Source organism: Heterocephalus glaber, unplaced genomic scaffold, assembly GCF_053883595.1.
Source record: "Heterocephalus glaber isolate CG9 unplaced genomic scaffold, H.glaber_assembly_v1.0 deba00001666, whole genome shotgun sequence".
NCBI classification, from domain to species: domain Eukaryota; kingdom Metazoa; phylum Chordata; class Mammalia; order Rodentia; family Bathyergidae; genus Heterocephalus; species Heterocephalus glaber.
This window is the reverse complement of record NW_028258406.1, coordinates 11,200,519-11,216,287: the sequence shown is the minus strand read 5'-3', so window position 1 is coordinate 11,216,287 and position 15,769 is coordinate 11,200,519. Positions and strand designations below refer to the sequence as shown.

The window sequence follows — 15,769 nt, the reverse complement described above, 5'->3', positions numbered from 1 at the left end:
TCCACATCTTTTGCTTGTGGAAAGATTGTTTTCCTATGTTACACTTGGATAAAGAATTTAAGTGGAATTATATAATTAATATAAATATAATACATCTAAATATATTTATATATTAATCATATTATTTAATATATCCAGCATTAATTTATAAATTATCTATTATTAATCATTTATTTAACACATTAATATTTAAATATAATATAAATTATATAATTAATATAAAATGGTTATCTCTGGTTTTGACAGGTGGAATTTACGCTTAAAGAACAGCCACAATCCTTCCAATTACCGACTGTCCTTAGTCCATGGGAAGCTTTTGTTTATGGGAACCTGAGGGTTCATTTTGGTTTACTGAAATGTCATCTTATTATAAATTAGCTGTAGATAATCAGGTACTTCTGATGAAATGAAAATGTATATCTGACTCATAGGAAACTTGACAGGCTTCCTCATTTATCATGTAATGATTATATCTGGATACATTTACAAAAAACAGTGAGACTTTCCCCCTTTGACTTGAATATTATCCCTGTATAATGCATGAATGAGAGATTTCCCACTTCCATCAGAGTAATATATTTGCCTTGTTTTTTTTTTTTTTTTTTTTCCGCACTGAAGACCAAACTCAGGACTTTGCACTTGCCAGGCAAGCACAGCACCACTGAGTTACATCCATGGCCCACTTGCTTTAATTCTTAATCACAAGTGAACATGATATAAAAATATATTCTGATTTGTGAAGAATGCATTTAAAGCTATTTTAAATGTTTTTTTTTGGTACTAGGGATTGAACTCGGGTTCTTGTGCTTGCGCAGCAGGTGGTGAAACCACTGAGCTAAATCCCCGGCCCATATTTTAAATGTTTTTATTTTTAGGTATTAAGAATCTAGTTATATTATGCTTACTGTTATAATTTGGTGGTATTCTTAAGGATTTGTAAGTGCCTTAGATTTTTAAAACTGAAGACAGAAAACTGTATAACCATCTTGCTGTTCCTTTAGTGCAATAGAATAAAACTCTGAAATTAAAAAAAGGATGTAAATGTTGGATATAGTATGGTAATGTCCACAAGGGGAAATGAAAATGAGGCTTGGAAGTTTATTATATTCACAGGTCCCAGAGAAGAGGTCAAGACATGCCACACAGGGCTACAGAGTAAGCACCAGCTTTTTTGGGTTTTTTTAGGTACTGGGGATTGAACTCAGGGCCTTGCTCTTGCGAGGCAGGCAGCGCAACCACTGAGCTAAATCCCCAGCATCAAGTTTTGATCAGGTGGCAGAAGATAAGATGTTGAGTGTCAGGGAGGGGAGTCTAGGCCTGAGCCTTGAGGGTTCTGGGAGAAATTTAGAGCCCAGAAAAGTAAATAGTTCGGGATTGGGTAGTTTCAATAGTTTTGGCAGGCTCTGGGCAATGGGTTAGGCTCTGTTTATTTACCTGGTACTTGGTTGGCTGTAGGATAATTTAGGACAAATGATATACAGCTGGCCCTCTGTATCTGTAGGATGTGCATCTGTGGATTCAACCAATCACAGACTAAAATACTCAGAAAAAAATTTTACTGAACATATGTAACTTTTTTGGGGTCATTTTTTCCCTAAAGAATATAGTGTAACGATTATTTACATATTCACATTGTTATTAATATACAAATGATTTAACAGTATACTAGAAGATACGTATGTACAGGTCATATGCAAACATTATGTCATTTTATATAAGGGATTTGAGCATTTGAGGATTTTGGTATTCCTGGAGGGGGTGCGGTTCTTAGAACCAGTCCCTCATAGGTGATTGTATTGGCTTATTTGTATGGTATTAGGTTAAGTAGAAGGCAGCACTACAGACTAGGGATTACCTGGTTTGCATATGAATGCTTCAAGATCTTTGCTGTTCCAGGGGCTAGCCTGGGTGGGCAGTCTCTATTTGGCCAGAAAGTATTTAACCTTTTACAAGGTTACCAATTTTTCCCACATCTTCACCATTACTATCAAATTACTTGACCTATGACTTTTTTTTTGGTACCGGAGATCGAACTCAGGACCTTCCGCTTTCGAGGCAGACAGTGAAACCACTGAGCTAAATCCCCAGCCCACTTGACCTATGACTTTGATAGATGAAAAATGACATCTGTACAACAAATATCAAATGCTTATGATGTATCAGGAGCTGTTTAAATACTGGGAATAAAGCAGAAATGGATAAAGTCTATATGATGAAAATTACTTTTAAAAATTGCAGTATTGGGGATTGAAACCAGGGCTTGCCTCACACATCTTAGCAAGTGCGCTACCTCCCCAGCCCCTACAAGACTGCAGATGGACATAAAAGAACCGACTAGATGAAAAAACATGTTGATGAGAAGAATGTCAGAAAGATGGTAGTTGCTACCAACTCAACTGGTAGTACACCAAAGTATAAATAAAATAGTACAAAAACATAAGGAGTATTTTTTTGTTTTTTGGGAAAAGGGAGACAACTTGACAAAATGTTATTTGAAATAACAAATGGTTATGAGGTATGAACACCTTGAAAAAAAAAGAGGATAGCGATATTTGCTCTACCAGTAGTTAAAACATACTATAAAAACATAGCAATTAAGTCAGTATAATATTGATATGACACCAAGAAAAATTCTAATTACTGCAAGTATATATGATGTACCTATGAGCAGTGATATTACTTAATACAAACATGCTTGGTACTGTTGCTTCCTAGCATAGTTCCCAGAATTTATAGACTGTATTAATAAAACTACTTTTGGCTGCTTGGACCATGCTTGATTAAATATAATTTCACCAGCACGTACCTCATGTATGGATCCAAGAATCACAAAAGCTAGCCACATACATCCAGGGTTAACATGGCGAGGGGGGAGAAAAATTTCACTGTGGTCACAGATAAGGGGGTCAGAGATTACTGGGATTAAAAAAAAAACACATTGATACTATATTTATAATAAAATATTTTTATAATCTTCCAACATGTGTAAAATTATAAAATAATGAAAGGTGGTAATGTAGCTCACTAGCTCACTGGTATAGAACTTACTCAGCATACACAACGCTCTGGGTTTGATTGCTAGTGGTGTCAAAAAAAAAAAAAAAAAATTAAGAGCTGGGCACTGGCCTATAGTCTCAGCTACTGAGGAGGCAGGAAGACCATTTGAGCCCAGGGGTGCAGAGGGAGAGCTCATCTTAAAAAAGGACCAAAATGCCTTGCTCAACTACACAATAAACCAGCTACTATCTCAAACTACAAAATATTTCTTCACAGTGGAGAGGACAGTTTGGGCATTTATATTCATGAAATACCCAAATAAACAGACTGAAATGCAAAGACAATCTCCAAGTTTTATATTAACCAATGCTAAAATGACCGATCAGTATTAGAAGGGGGAAAAAAACATTCTAAATTCAAAAAATTCAACAAAAGCAGTATTTACTTTATGAAGTCTTTAATAAGCTATTGTTCTTATATGTACACTAGTACTAGTAAAAAGACAAATATTTGCTACCAAAAGTTAAATACTGTACAATCTATGAAAAATACAATTTTACAATAAATTTGTAAAATAATGGGAGGAACCTACTTCAAATAGATTAAGAAAATTCTACTTTTTAAGAACTCTAACCAGAAAATGAGAAATTTCTAGTATGTCTAACTGAATACTAAAAACATCTGCTGAAGTCAGAGACCTTAGTATTTTAGTTCAAGCCTTTAGCTACATATCTTTAAATAAGCCTTAAAAAATCTTTCCCAGCACATATAAGGCTGTTAAAGAAAAGTACATGACTGGGGAAAAAGGACCAAGTTGGAATGTGAACTCCTGAAGAATAAGGACATGTTTCTTTTTTACATCGCGGTTTTTAGTACAATGGTTGGCTCAAAGTTAAAATGCTTATGTAGCATTTGTTGTTTTAAACTGAACATAGGCAAAATACCCATTTTTACCTTTGGTCCAGTTTTTGCTCCATTTTATGCTCTACATTTGAAGTACCTGAGCTGCTCCTGATTCTGGCCTTTGATCTTAAATTGAGTAAGATAAACCAATATACATCCATTTACATCAACCTTTGGCTAGGATCCTCAGAACCACATTGTCACTAGGCTGTGAATCTTCTCTTATGTGGTCTGATTCTTATTTTTTTAATAACAGTATGCTAAACTAATGCATTTTCAATATAGGATAAAAATGTTCACATAAGTAAGAATGGAATAAAGGTCTTATTTTTCTGTATTTTAAATAACAGACACATAGCATCTTAAATTATGACATAATTAGCAATTTTTAGACAATGAACATAATACACTGTATTACAATGCAATGTGGTAGGCTTCCATTTTAGGAATAAAAATAAATTTCACGTGAAAAAGATTTAATTCACATAAAACACATTTAGAATAAATCTAAATTTCCATCATCAAAGTACTCAGTAACAAAGGCAGAGAAGCTTTAGGATGTGTAAGTCTCCATTATTGTCAAAATTCATGTATAAAAAGATCTTTTGCAATCACTGATCATCACCTCGTTGTCTTAAATTTCTGGATTTTCCATTTTCCATTTTTCTCTTTTTGAAGACTGGCGCCAATCCATCTGCCACAACTCCAAGAGAAGTAACTGTTTTTTCCTTAAATACCACTTTGGGTTCCACAGCATCAGCCTCAGAAGTTGATACATATTCATTTTCAGTGCTTGGAAGGTCCAAATCTACCTCCTTGCTAGAACAGAAAGCAAAAATAAAAATTATTTGACAGAATAAGATAAATGTTTGTATGTAACCTATAAGTCACCAAAGCCCCGAAGTCTTTCTAATGACAGTAACACTGACAAGTTAGAAGGTGGTCATTCTGGAGTAGTAAACTATTTTAAAATATTTATTTTACAATTTCATTTAAGATATCTAACTTTTACTACGGTGTTACGTGCTAGGAAAAGTCACTATCTACTTTTTTATTTCTGTTGTACAAGAGATATCACCTCAGAAAATGCTTGTGCCAATACATGATAAGCAGTAGAAGTAGAGAGAAAAAGGACAGATTTAAAAAAACATTTTTTAAGGAGAGATATTTTGCCATGTACTGACAGAGACTCTGGAGGCTATAAAACACAAGATGAAAACCATGGAATCTTAATGTCCTAGTGTAGAAGATTCAGTGTGGCTATCTGCCAAGCACCCCCTTTTTTCCAAGAACTAGTCCTTCAACCATCTACATGGTTAGTTATAAATAATCATTTGATTGGTCCTGAAATCAGTTATCTGATTAACATGAGCCTATGGTAGTTAGTACCCTACAACCTGGATAGTCAACTGGTCTATGAAAGAGGAAGAAGTACTGTTAAGCTACACACTCCCATCAACTCATCAACCAGATTCTTGAACATAGGGCAGAAAGACCATTATTATGTTTAACTCCCTTTAGTGGCTCAGAATGTAAAATCTGTTGGGAACTGCGTATCATCCTATTTGGAGAAAGGTATAGAGGTACAGAATTAAGCTGGCATGCAGAGAAAAGCAGAGATGGGTAATGTAGAACATAATTTGTTTTGAAAATAGATGCTTTCTAGAACTTTTCCTAATTGTGTTGAGTACACATTAAGTACCTTTTTTTTTTTCCTGGCACCGGGGATCAAACTCAGGACCTTGCGCTTGCAAGGCAGGCAAGGTGCCTGAGCTAAATCCCTGCCCCCTTAAGTACCATTTTTATTTGTCCTACTTCCTTCCCTATTTTCCCTTACACTGTCAACAATGGCAGATTTAAGATCACAAGTAGCCAGGTATGGTATTATATGCTTGTATTTCCAGCACTTTGCAAGGCTGATGCAGGAAGATTCCAAGTTCAAGTCCTTCCTAGGCAATTTAGAGTGACTTTGTCTCAAAATTTTTTTTTTTGGTACCGGGGATCGAACTCAGGTCCTTGCACTTGCTAGGCAGGTGGCGGAACCACTGAGCTAAATCCCTGGGCCTGTCTCAAAATTTTTTAGAAAAGGGCTGGGGATGTAGCTCAGTGCAAAGGCCCTGTGTTGTTCAATTCCAAGTACTACAAAAAAAAGAGAAAAGGAATAGTAACCACATCACTTGATGAGGTATTAATTCTTGGCATTTTATTCTTGTAATAAGAGGAAGCCAAGACTGAGAGGGGTCAAATAACTTGGTTAAACAAAACTGTTAAGTAAAGCTTGGATTAAAACCCAGGCCTGACTGACCCCATACCTACATTCTTTTCCCTATCCCACGCTGTTTCCAAGCAAAACTAAGAAATTCCACTAATCCAGGTAGAGACTTAAGTCAAGAGTAGCAGGGTTTTTGGTCACTGGACAAATCTATCTCCATATCATAAATTTCTACTTGGGATTTTTATTAGTACTATATGTGTACAGGGCATGTTTACATTCCTTGTTTGGAGTTGGTAGACATACATAAAACATCTTAATTCTTTTTTCATCCCCTTTCTCTCCCTCTCATCACTTAATCCCCTTCCCATATGAGAAAGATCTACCTCCCTACTTCCTATTTCTTTTATTTTGCTCTTTATTTATAATTTGAGTTTCTCTCGTGAGAGAAACCATGCAATATTTAAATCTGAGTGTCTGTTTCACTTAACATTATGATCTCAAGGTGTACCCATTTTCCTTCAAGTCAGTCAGGTTCATCAGGTTTATTTTTCTCTATGACAGAGTAGTACTTCACTGTCTGTAAATATAGTTTCTTTATCCACTTATACACATTGCTTCCAAAATTTAGCCATTATGAATTATGCTGCTATAAACATGGTTATGCACGTATCACTGTAATGTATCTTTAACTCCTTCAGGAAGATACTTAGAAGGGGAATAGCTGGGTCAAATGGAATTTCTAGTTTTAGTTCAGTATTGATTTCTATAGTGTTGCTTACTGAGTTTGTGACTTTTTTTTTCCGGTACTGGGGCTCGAACTCAGGACCTTGCTTGAGAGGCAGATGCGGCGCGACTGAGCTAAATCCCTGGCCCACGTGTGACTCTTCTATTCACATCTCCATGACTCTCATCTCAAATATTATGAAGGCAAAGTCCTTCTCGGCCCTACTGTGATCAGGCTCCTGTTACTCCTTTCCTTTCTATTGCTCTCTGGACATGTCAGGTCCCATTGAGGACCTCCACACTAGGTCTTCCTTCTGTGGATGCTCTGCAAAAACTCTTTTTGTTGGAATTTCTAACTGTAAGTGTGACATAAACCTAGAGCTTTTCCAGTAGGCAGAAAGAGCTTGTCTGAAAAGGTCATCAATTCAGAGGAAAGCAGAGCTCAAAGAGAAAAAAAGAGACAGATATGATTCCCTGATACAGTAACTTTATTCAAGCTACATTTGAAACCACTGTACCCCAGACATTTAAGAATTTTTATAATTTGCAATGAAAAGAGCACTGGAGTGGATTATATATACTTCCTACGACAAAGCTGACAAAGCAAGAATAGTGATCTCTCATCATCTATGGATCCTGATAACTATACTTCAGAGAAAAAGAACTATTTATGTTCTTTTTATATTCCACCCTATACATACATGGATAAAAATTCAGGTTTAGAAAACTATGTTCCTAGAGTTATTATGATAATTGTAAAAATATAAGAATAGGAAATTTGGTAGGATTGCAAAAATAATATGAGAATATAAACACAAAGGTAAAATTTTAAAGTAGTAATGACAGTTCAAAAACTTTAAAAATAAAGTTATTGTTAAAAACTAATTAAAAGCTCATTAATAATAAATGCTCAGTGTCTAAAGGGATAGAACTTCCAGAAACTGCTGATGAAAAAGCAATTGGTATACTCTTTCTGGAAAGAAATAGGGTACTGAGGACTAAAATTTTAAAATGCTCAAGGGGCCAAGGATTTAGCTCAGTGGCGTTGCGCCTGCCTGGCAAGTGCAATGTCCTAAGTTCGATCCCCAGTACTGAAAAAACAAACAAACAAACAAAAGAAATGTGTACAGAAAAACATCCATGTAATAAGAGTTCATTATTAAAAAATGGGAAAAATAAATTCCATAAAAAAGAATGGCTGAATAAAATTAAGATACATCTGAAAGATGAAATATTACACAGCAAGCAGATACACTTTATAAAACTTTAACGTAAGAGGACAGTATTAATAATGTAAAATGAGAAAAAAGATTAAAAACCAGGTAAAATACATCAAAATGTTACTTTTACCTCTGGGGAAGTGAATGATTTTTATACTTTTCATTTTAAAACATATTCTACAATAAGTATGTATTGTTACGGGGTTTGAGGGGAAAATTTCCCTTAAGCAAATTAGGTTAGCTGGGAGTGCTGGTACACATCTATTAAGACCAGCATTCAGGAGCCTGAGGCAAGAGAATCACAAGTTCAAGGCTAGCCTGAGCTACACGGTGAGTTCAAGGCCAGTCTGAACTACAAATTGAGACCCTGTCTCAAAAAAGCAACCCCCCCCCCAAAAAAACCCCAAAACATCCAAAAACGCAAAACAAACAAAAAAAATGTTAATATACTTATGAAGTTAGACATAATCCACTGCATAATCACCTACCAAACTAGGCTAAAATTTACAAAGAATGTCTTCACAGAATAGTTACCATAGGGGTAACAAAAAGATATCTCAGTTTTGAAATATAGCAAATTTTGTCACAGTAGGACCATCTTCCTATTTTAAGTCACTTAAGAGCTCAGTAATGGAGCAGATTATTATTTCTGCAACTTCAATGTACAGAGTCAATATGCTTATTGTAGTAACTGGTATTATGTAGCAATTATACATATTTTCTAGTACTTCACGAATATAAATACTTGAACATTTCATTGTAACATTTTCAGAGCATTCGTAAGATATTATGGTATGTCAAACCAGGCAATCAATTATAATTGGATATAGTTGTTTCTCTATCTAGGCTACAGAGTTGTTTAATGCTTGTATGGTCTATTTTATGGAAAATATGACCTTTTCATTATGGTTTTAACAATAAATAATTTCACTGTAAAAGTATATGCAAGGCAGTCACCCTACATTACCATTTAAATTCAGTAATGTTTTAAAGAATAACTGCTTTACTCATGTAGATCCTTTTCCCCCACCAGAAGGGGGAAGCCTTAAAGAAACACTGAAATATAAAACTGAGAGTGATATCTTCCTTTCATGGTATAAATGATTTGAATAAATGAACTGATTTTAATAAATAAACTAATAATATAAATTAGATAACATCTTTACCAAGATTTAACTGATAGCAAACTTCTGTTTTTTGGATACCGGCTGTACTGCTTAAAAATGTTAGCAAGCCACTTTCAAGAAAATAAAGCCAGGCTGAGCAGGGCCGAGCAGTTGTAGGCTGACTGGGACCTGCTTCCTCAGGCTTGCTCCACCAGTTTCCAACAAAGAGAGGAGGCACAGGGGGACATAAAAGGCACTGTCCTGAGCTGCAGAAGTGAACAACAGAGAGAGGGCTTCTCTCAGGCTACCTGAAGAAAACAAGCCCACTGGAAAAGTGAAGAGAATCTCTGCAAAAAAGGCACACCAGACCACTGTGCTTGGTAAGTTGGAGGGATCATCACCTCCCATTGGAACCTGGACTATCTTCAGGGTAAGGGCAACTGGAACCCGCAGTAGAAACTTGCAGAGTACAACCCTGCAGGAGGACAGGGAGCTCAACTTGGGACTTGCAGCCAGAAATCTGCCTGAATCTCATGGGTCTAGGACTAGCTTATTGAGACTCATTGACTTATAACTGCACACTGCTGCCCACGTTGTCCATTGTGACAGCAGAGACACACCCTGAAGGATGCCCTTCATTTGTAGCTTTTATTTGTTATTTTCAAAATTAGCACATTTTTTGCTCTTATTTTTAATATTTTTTTTCTTCTTTTCTACTCTTCTGAAGTTTTTTTTTCTTCCTGTTCTATTTTTTTAAATTTATTTTTTATTTTTTTCGCTTGTTTTTTTTCCTCTCTCTCTCTCTGCCTTGCTGTCTTGCTTTCCCACATTGTTCTTCATCTCTCCTTTGTGCTCCTGTTCTGGCCCTAATTTGTATTCCTTCTTTGTCTTTTCTTCTCTTTCCTTCTCGCGCCTGTGCTCTCTGGCCTCACTGCTAACCTTCCCCTATCCTTCTACCTACCTATTCCTCCCTCCCCAACTCCTTCTAACTCCCCATCCTGAAGGGTAAAGTTCCTATATTGAAGAGTTTATCCAATATAAGCATATGTTGGGTTGGTCCTTGATCTTCATTTAATTCACACAGTTAAAGGTGATAGATTAAATGGTCAAAAACTGAAAAGTTTCACGCTAACAAGACAAGGATGCCCACTATCACCACTCCTGGTTCAATACTGTTCTGGAAACATAAGCCATAGCTATTAGAAAAGAGAAAGAAATAAAAGGAATAAAGATAGGAAAGGGAGAAGTTAAACTGTCATTATTTGCTGATGATATGATACTTTACATAGAAGACCCAAAATACTATGCCAAAAGACTTCTAGACTTAATTGACAGATTCAGTAGAGTAGGTGGATATAAGGTCAACACCCAAAAAACAATAGCCTTTTTATATATAAATAACAGACTCACTGAGAGAGAAATTAGGGAAACAATTCCTTTTACAATAGCACCCCAAAAAATGAAATATTTAGGAATCAATCTAACAAAGGAAGCAAAAGATCTCTACACTGAAAATTGTAGCACTCTGAAAAAGGAGATTGAGGAGGATATAAGAAAATGGAAAGACATCCCTTGCTCCTGGGTAGGAAGAACCAATATAGTGAAAATGGCCATACTTCCAAAACTACTACATAGATTTAATGCAATGCCAATTGAAATTCCAACAATATACTTCACAGAACTAGAAAAAACAATCCAAAAATTCATTTGGAACCAGAAGAGACTTAGAATAGCAAAACCAATTCTAGGCAACAGAGATATGGCTGGGGGTATTACAATCCCCAGCTTGAAACTATACTACAAAGCTACTGTGATAAAAACAGCATGGTACTGGCAAAGAAACAGACCCGAGGATCACTGGATTACATTAGAAGATGCAGAAACAACTACAGATATACTCAGCCACCTCATCTTTGACAAAGGAGCCAACCACCCTCATTGGAGGAAAGATAGCCTCTTTAATAAATGGTGTTGGAAAAACTGGATTTCAACCTGCCAAAGATTGAAACTAGACCCATATCTATCACCGTGCACTAAACTAAGATCGAAGTGGATTAAAGATCTAAATATTAAGACAGAAACATTAAATTTGCTGGAAGATAAGTAGAACTCTTGAAGACATTGGCATAGGAAAAGACTTCATGAACAAAACCTCAGTAGCACAGGAACTAGCACAAAGAATCAACAACTGGGATCTCATCTCATTAAAAAGCTTCTGCACTGCAAGAGAAACCACCAACAGAGCTAAGAGAAACCTATAATGTGGGAAAAAATTTTCAGCAGCTGTACCTTAGACAAAGGACTATTACATAGAATATATAAAGAGTTGAAAAAAATCAGATCCCTGAAATTCAAAGAGCCAATACAAAAATGGGCATCTGAAATGAACAGACATTTCTCAGACAAAGAAGTAAAAGCAGCAAATAAATATATGAAAAAATGTTCAACATCACTGGTCATTCGAGAGATGCAGATGAAAACAACACTGAGATTCCACCTCAACCCAGAAAGAATGGCTGTTATAAAGAAATCATCCTATAACAAATGATGGCGGGGGTGTGGGGAGAAAGGAACCCTTCTCCATTGTTGGTGGGAGTGCAGACTGATGCAACCACTGTGGAAATCAGTATGGAGATACCTCAAAGAGCTAGGACTAGAAGCCCCACTTGACCCAGCTATCCCCCTGCTGGGTATTTTCACAAAAGAATTAAAAGAATCATAGCACAGTGATATATGTGCACCCATGTTTATAGCGACACAGTTTGTAATAGCTAAAGCTTGGAAACAGTCCAAGTGCCCATCAACTGGAGACTGGATAAAGAAGATGTGGTTTTTTAATAAAATGGAGAACCACTCAGCCATAAAGAAAGAGAAACTAGTTATTTATAGCTAAATGGATGCATATTGAGGCCATACTCTTAAGTGAAATAAATAGGACCCACATGTGTAAATACCGAATAGTTTCTCTAGTGTGAGAAACTGAAGGTGTAATTAAGGATCAAAATGATTAAAATGAATAACTGATAATTTGAAATATGAAGAAAAGGTTCAAAGGAGTAGGGGTGCCAGGAGGGGAAGGGGAGAGATCAGAGTTAGAGGCTGGAATCTGAAAAGAATCCATATACAGATTGTGTTTAAAACTATAGGAAGAGATGTAGATAGAGACTAGGCTGGAGATCATCAGTGGATTGGAAAGGAAGAATCACTGAGATCAAAGGAGACAAGGGTATGTTTCCAGAAGCAGCACATACAACTATGTATAGTACACAGTACTTGACAGTGTGATAAATGACTGTTAGTGTTTTAGGTACTTATCATAACATACTGTGCTTTTCATTGTTTAGAGCATAATCCTACTTATATAAAAGATTTTACTGTAAAACAGTGTGCTGCTATGCCAGTGGTAACCTCATGTATCTTGTGTTTAACTACGTATTTTGATAATATCAAGGGGCCATCACAGATGATTGACCTGTACCTTTTCAGTTTGCACTTAGAAGATGGCACTCTGTGTGGTACTTTGCAATACACGGGGATGAAATTCCCTAATAACATATTTCTCAGATTATATTTCCATCACGTGTCACATAACTGTATTAAAATTTAAATAAAAAAAAAATTGGGCCTATGTGGAGTCTATACTAGCTAATTAGAATTTTTTCCCCAGACCACTATCTGTTCAATAGTAGTTCTGAAAATCTTTCTAAAACAAATTACATCTTCTGATGTCTTGTTAATGTTTGAGATTTTTAAAAAATTATATGGAAAAATGTTTAAGTACTTTTCAGTTTTGCTTTGGTTGTTTTATTAATTTGAATATTATAGGTTTTTTTCCCTTGCATTGTTTTTCTTTGAATAATTTTAATTTTTGTATATGTGTGTGCTTAGTGAATGATAATAAAGTTATACATTAAAAAAAAAAAGCCCATTTAAACAAGTAGTTTCACATGCGCTGTCTATAACAATACTCTGTAACATAGACCCGTATCTCCCACTATGTACTAAAATAAAATCAGAAATGGATCTAAGATCTAAATGTTGAAATAGAAACAATATGCTAGAAGATAAAATAGTTTTTGCAAACCTTTTGCAGACATATGTGCATGCAAAAACTTTCTCAACAGAACCCTAGTTGCACAAGAAGTAACATCAAGAATCAACAAATGTGGGCCGGGGATTAGCTCAGTGGTTCCACCGCCTGCTCCACAAGTGCAAGGACCCAAGTTCCATTTCAGGTACCAAAAAAAAACAAAAACAAAAAAACAAATGGGATCATATCATATTACAAAGCTTCTGCATAGCAAAAGAAACCAACAGAGTAAAGACACAATCTACAGAATGGGAAAAAAATTTTGGCAGCTATCCCTCAGACACAGGACTAATTATCTACAATATACAAGAACTAAAAAAAAGACATCATCCCCAAAATAAAATAAAAGACCTAATAAAAAAATAGGCAACTAAGGGCCGGGGATTTAGCTCAGTGGTGCGGCCGCCTGCCTTGCAAGCAAAAGGACCCGGGTTTGATCCCCAGTACTGTCCCCCCACCCCAAAAGGCAAGTAAAATGAACAAACATGTCTCTGAAGAAGTAGTAGTACAAATGGCCAATAAATAATATGAAAATATGATCAATATTACTGGCCATTAGAGAAATGCAAATTAAAATAACACTGAGATTCCACCTTACTCCAGAAAGAATAACTATCATCAAGAATGCAAACCTTCAAGGAAAAAGGAACCCTTTTACATTGCTGGTGGGAATGTAAGCTAGTACCACCACTATGTAAATCAGTATGGAAATTCCTCAAAAAACTAAAAATGGAAATTTCATTTGACCCAGCTATTCCCCTTCCAGGTATCTCTCAAAAAGAGCTAAAGACATCATATGAGAGTGATACATACATACTCAATAGGGTAAGTCTTGGGAAGTGGGCTATGTGGTATTTATACACAATGAATACCACTCTGTCATAAGGAAAAATAGATGCACTTTGAGGCCATGTTAAGTGAAATAAATATTGCATGTTTTCTCTTATATGAGAAACTGAAATTATAAAAAGCAAAATAAAACATAGTAGGATATAGGGAGATAGATCTTTTGCAAAAGGGAAGGAGACCAAGAGATAGAAGAGGGAAGGAGTGGAGGAAGGAAATGAAAAAAGAATTAAGATGTGTTATATACATGTGCCAATTTCCCACAAGGAATGCAGTCATTATGTACTGTAAAGATACGCCAATAAAAATAAAAATTTATCAAAAAAGTCAAGTTTTCATAGGAATTAGGCTTACCTTTGCTTAATTTTAGTAAATCATCAGCTTACTTTTCAAGATAACCATTACCTTACTTTTAAAAATATTTCATTATGGGCCGGGGATTTAGCTCAGTGGTTTGTTTCACCACCTGTTGCACAAGCGCAAGTACCCGAGTTCAATCCCCGGTACCAAAAAAAAAAAAAAATTTAATTATAAAAAACAAAAACCGGGCTAGGGATTTAGCTCAGTGGTTCCGCTGCCTGCCTTGCAAGTGAAAGGATCTGAGTTCCATCCCTGGTACCAAAAATAAATAAATAAATAAATAAATAAATAAATAAATACTAACTACTCTAGAAATATAAGAAAAGTGTTATTATTTTAATGAACACAGAATCCTTGAAATCAGTGGCTACAAGTTGTGAAAGAACTAAGATGTACAGTGGACCCTTGACTTATGAACTCAATTTATTTCTGAGGGCTGATTCTAACTCAAGTTTTTCAATTACCTTTAAAGTCTCTCTCCTGTATAATTTTAGGCCACAGTTTGTTCCATGCTGATCTCAGTGTCATGAGAGAGACATCGGCCCAGGATTTCTCAATTAACTCCACACAGGAAAGGATGCTGTATTGTTCCTTCCAGAACTCTTAAAGGGTTAAATGTATATCTGAGACCATCTGGAAGCACAATTGGCTCACATTCGTGTCGTAAGTGACTTTGGTCATAAGTTAAAAGTAAAATTCCAGTTGCAATCCAAGTTGTTCATATGTCAGACTGATTGTAACTCGAGGGTCTATTGTATAATCTTTGTAATAAAGGGTTAGGGGCCGGGGATTTAGCTCAGTGGTTTCGCCGTCTGCTGCGCAAGCGCAAGGACCCAAGTTCGATCCCCGGTACCAAAAAAAAAAAGTAGGTTAAAATTTCAAGTACTTACTCATTCTCAATTTCTTGCTTAATTTCTTGCCATTCTCCATATGGGTTTGATTTTTTCAAAGTTTTGGATTTTTCTTCATTTAGACCTGATGAATTCTGTTTTTGGACACTTTTTTCTTTCTGTATTTTTGGGACAGTTCCTTCATTGCTATTTTTATTTTTTTCCTGAAATATAAAAGTCAAGAAATAATACACTTCAAGCAAAAGTTCCAGGACAGGGCTGGGGATTTAGCTCAGTGGTTTTGCCACCTGCTGCGCAAGCACAAGGACCCAAGTTCGATCTCCGGTACCAAAAAACAAAACAAAACAAAACACAAAAAATGTTCCCGGACAAAAACAAAATTTCTTTTAAAAGTCTTGTTACAGATTAAAAAAAAGTATTAACTTAGTACTGTAGTTTCAATTTGTACATAATAATGT

The 15,769-nt window shown here is 35.7% G+C and overlaps 1 protein-coding gene across 3 annotated transcripts in view; it reads right to left on the bottom strand.

The window, feature by feature from the left end:
* Nucleotides 1-3,435: 3,435 nt before the first annotated feature.
* Wbp4 (WW domain binding protein 4) overlaps nt 3,436-15,769 on the bottom strand; it is a 30,190-nt gene continuing 17,856 nt past the window's right edge. The window contains exons 10-11 of one of the 3 annotated variants that reach the window (XM_087197303.1): nt 15,351-15,514; nt 3,436-4,719 (exon numbers count right to left, since the gene is read on the bottom strand). In XM_087197303.1, coding sequence (XP_087053429.1) covers nt 4,512-4,719; nt 15,351-15,514 — 372 coding nt within the window. In that variant the 3' untranslated portion in view covers nt 3,436-4,511. The remainder of the gene's footprint in view (nt 4,720-15,350; nt 15,515-15,769) is intronic. The other 2 variants (XM_013072060.3, XM_087197304.1) reach the window with 2 other exon arrangements.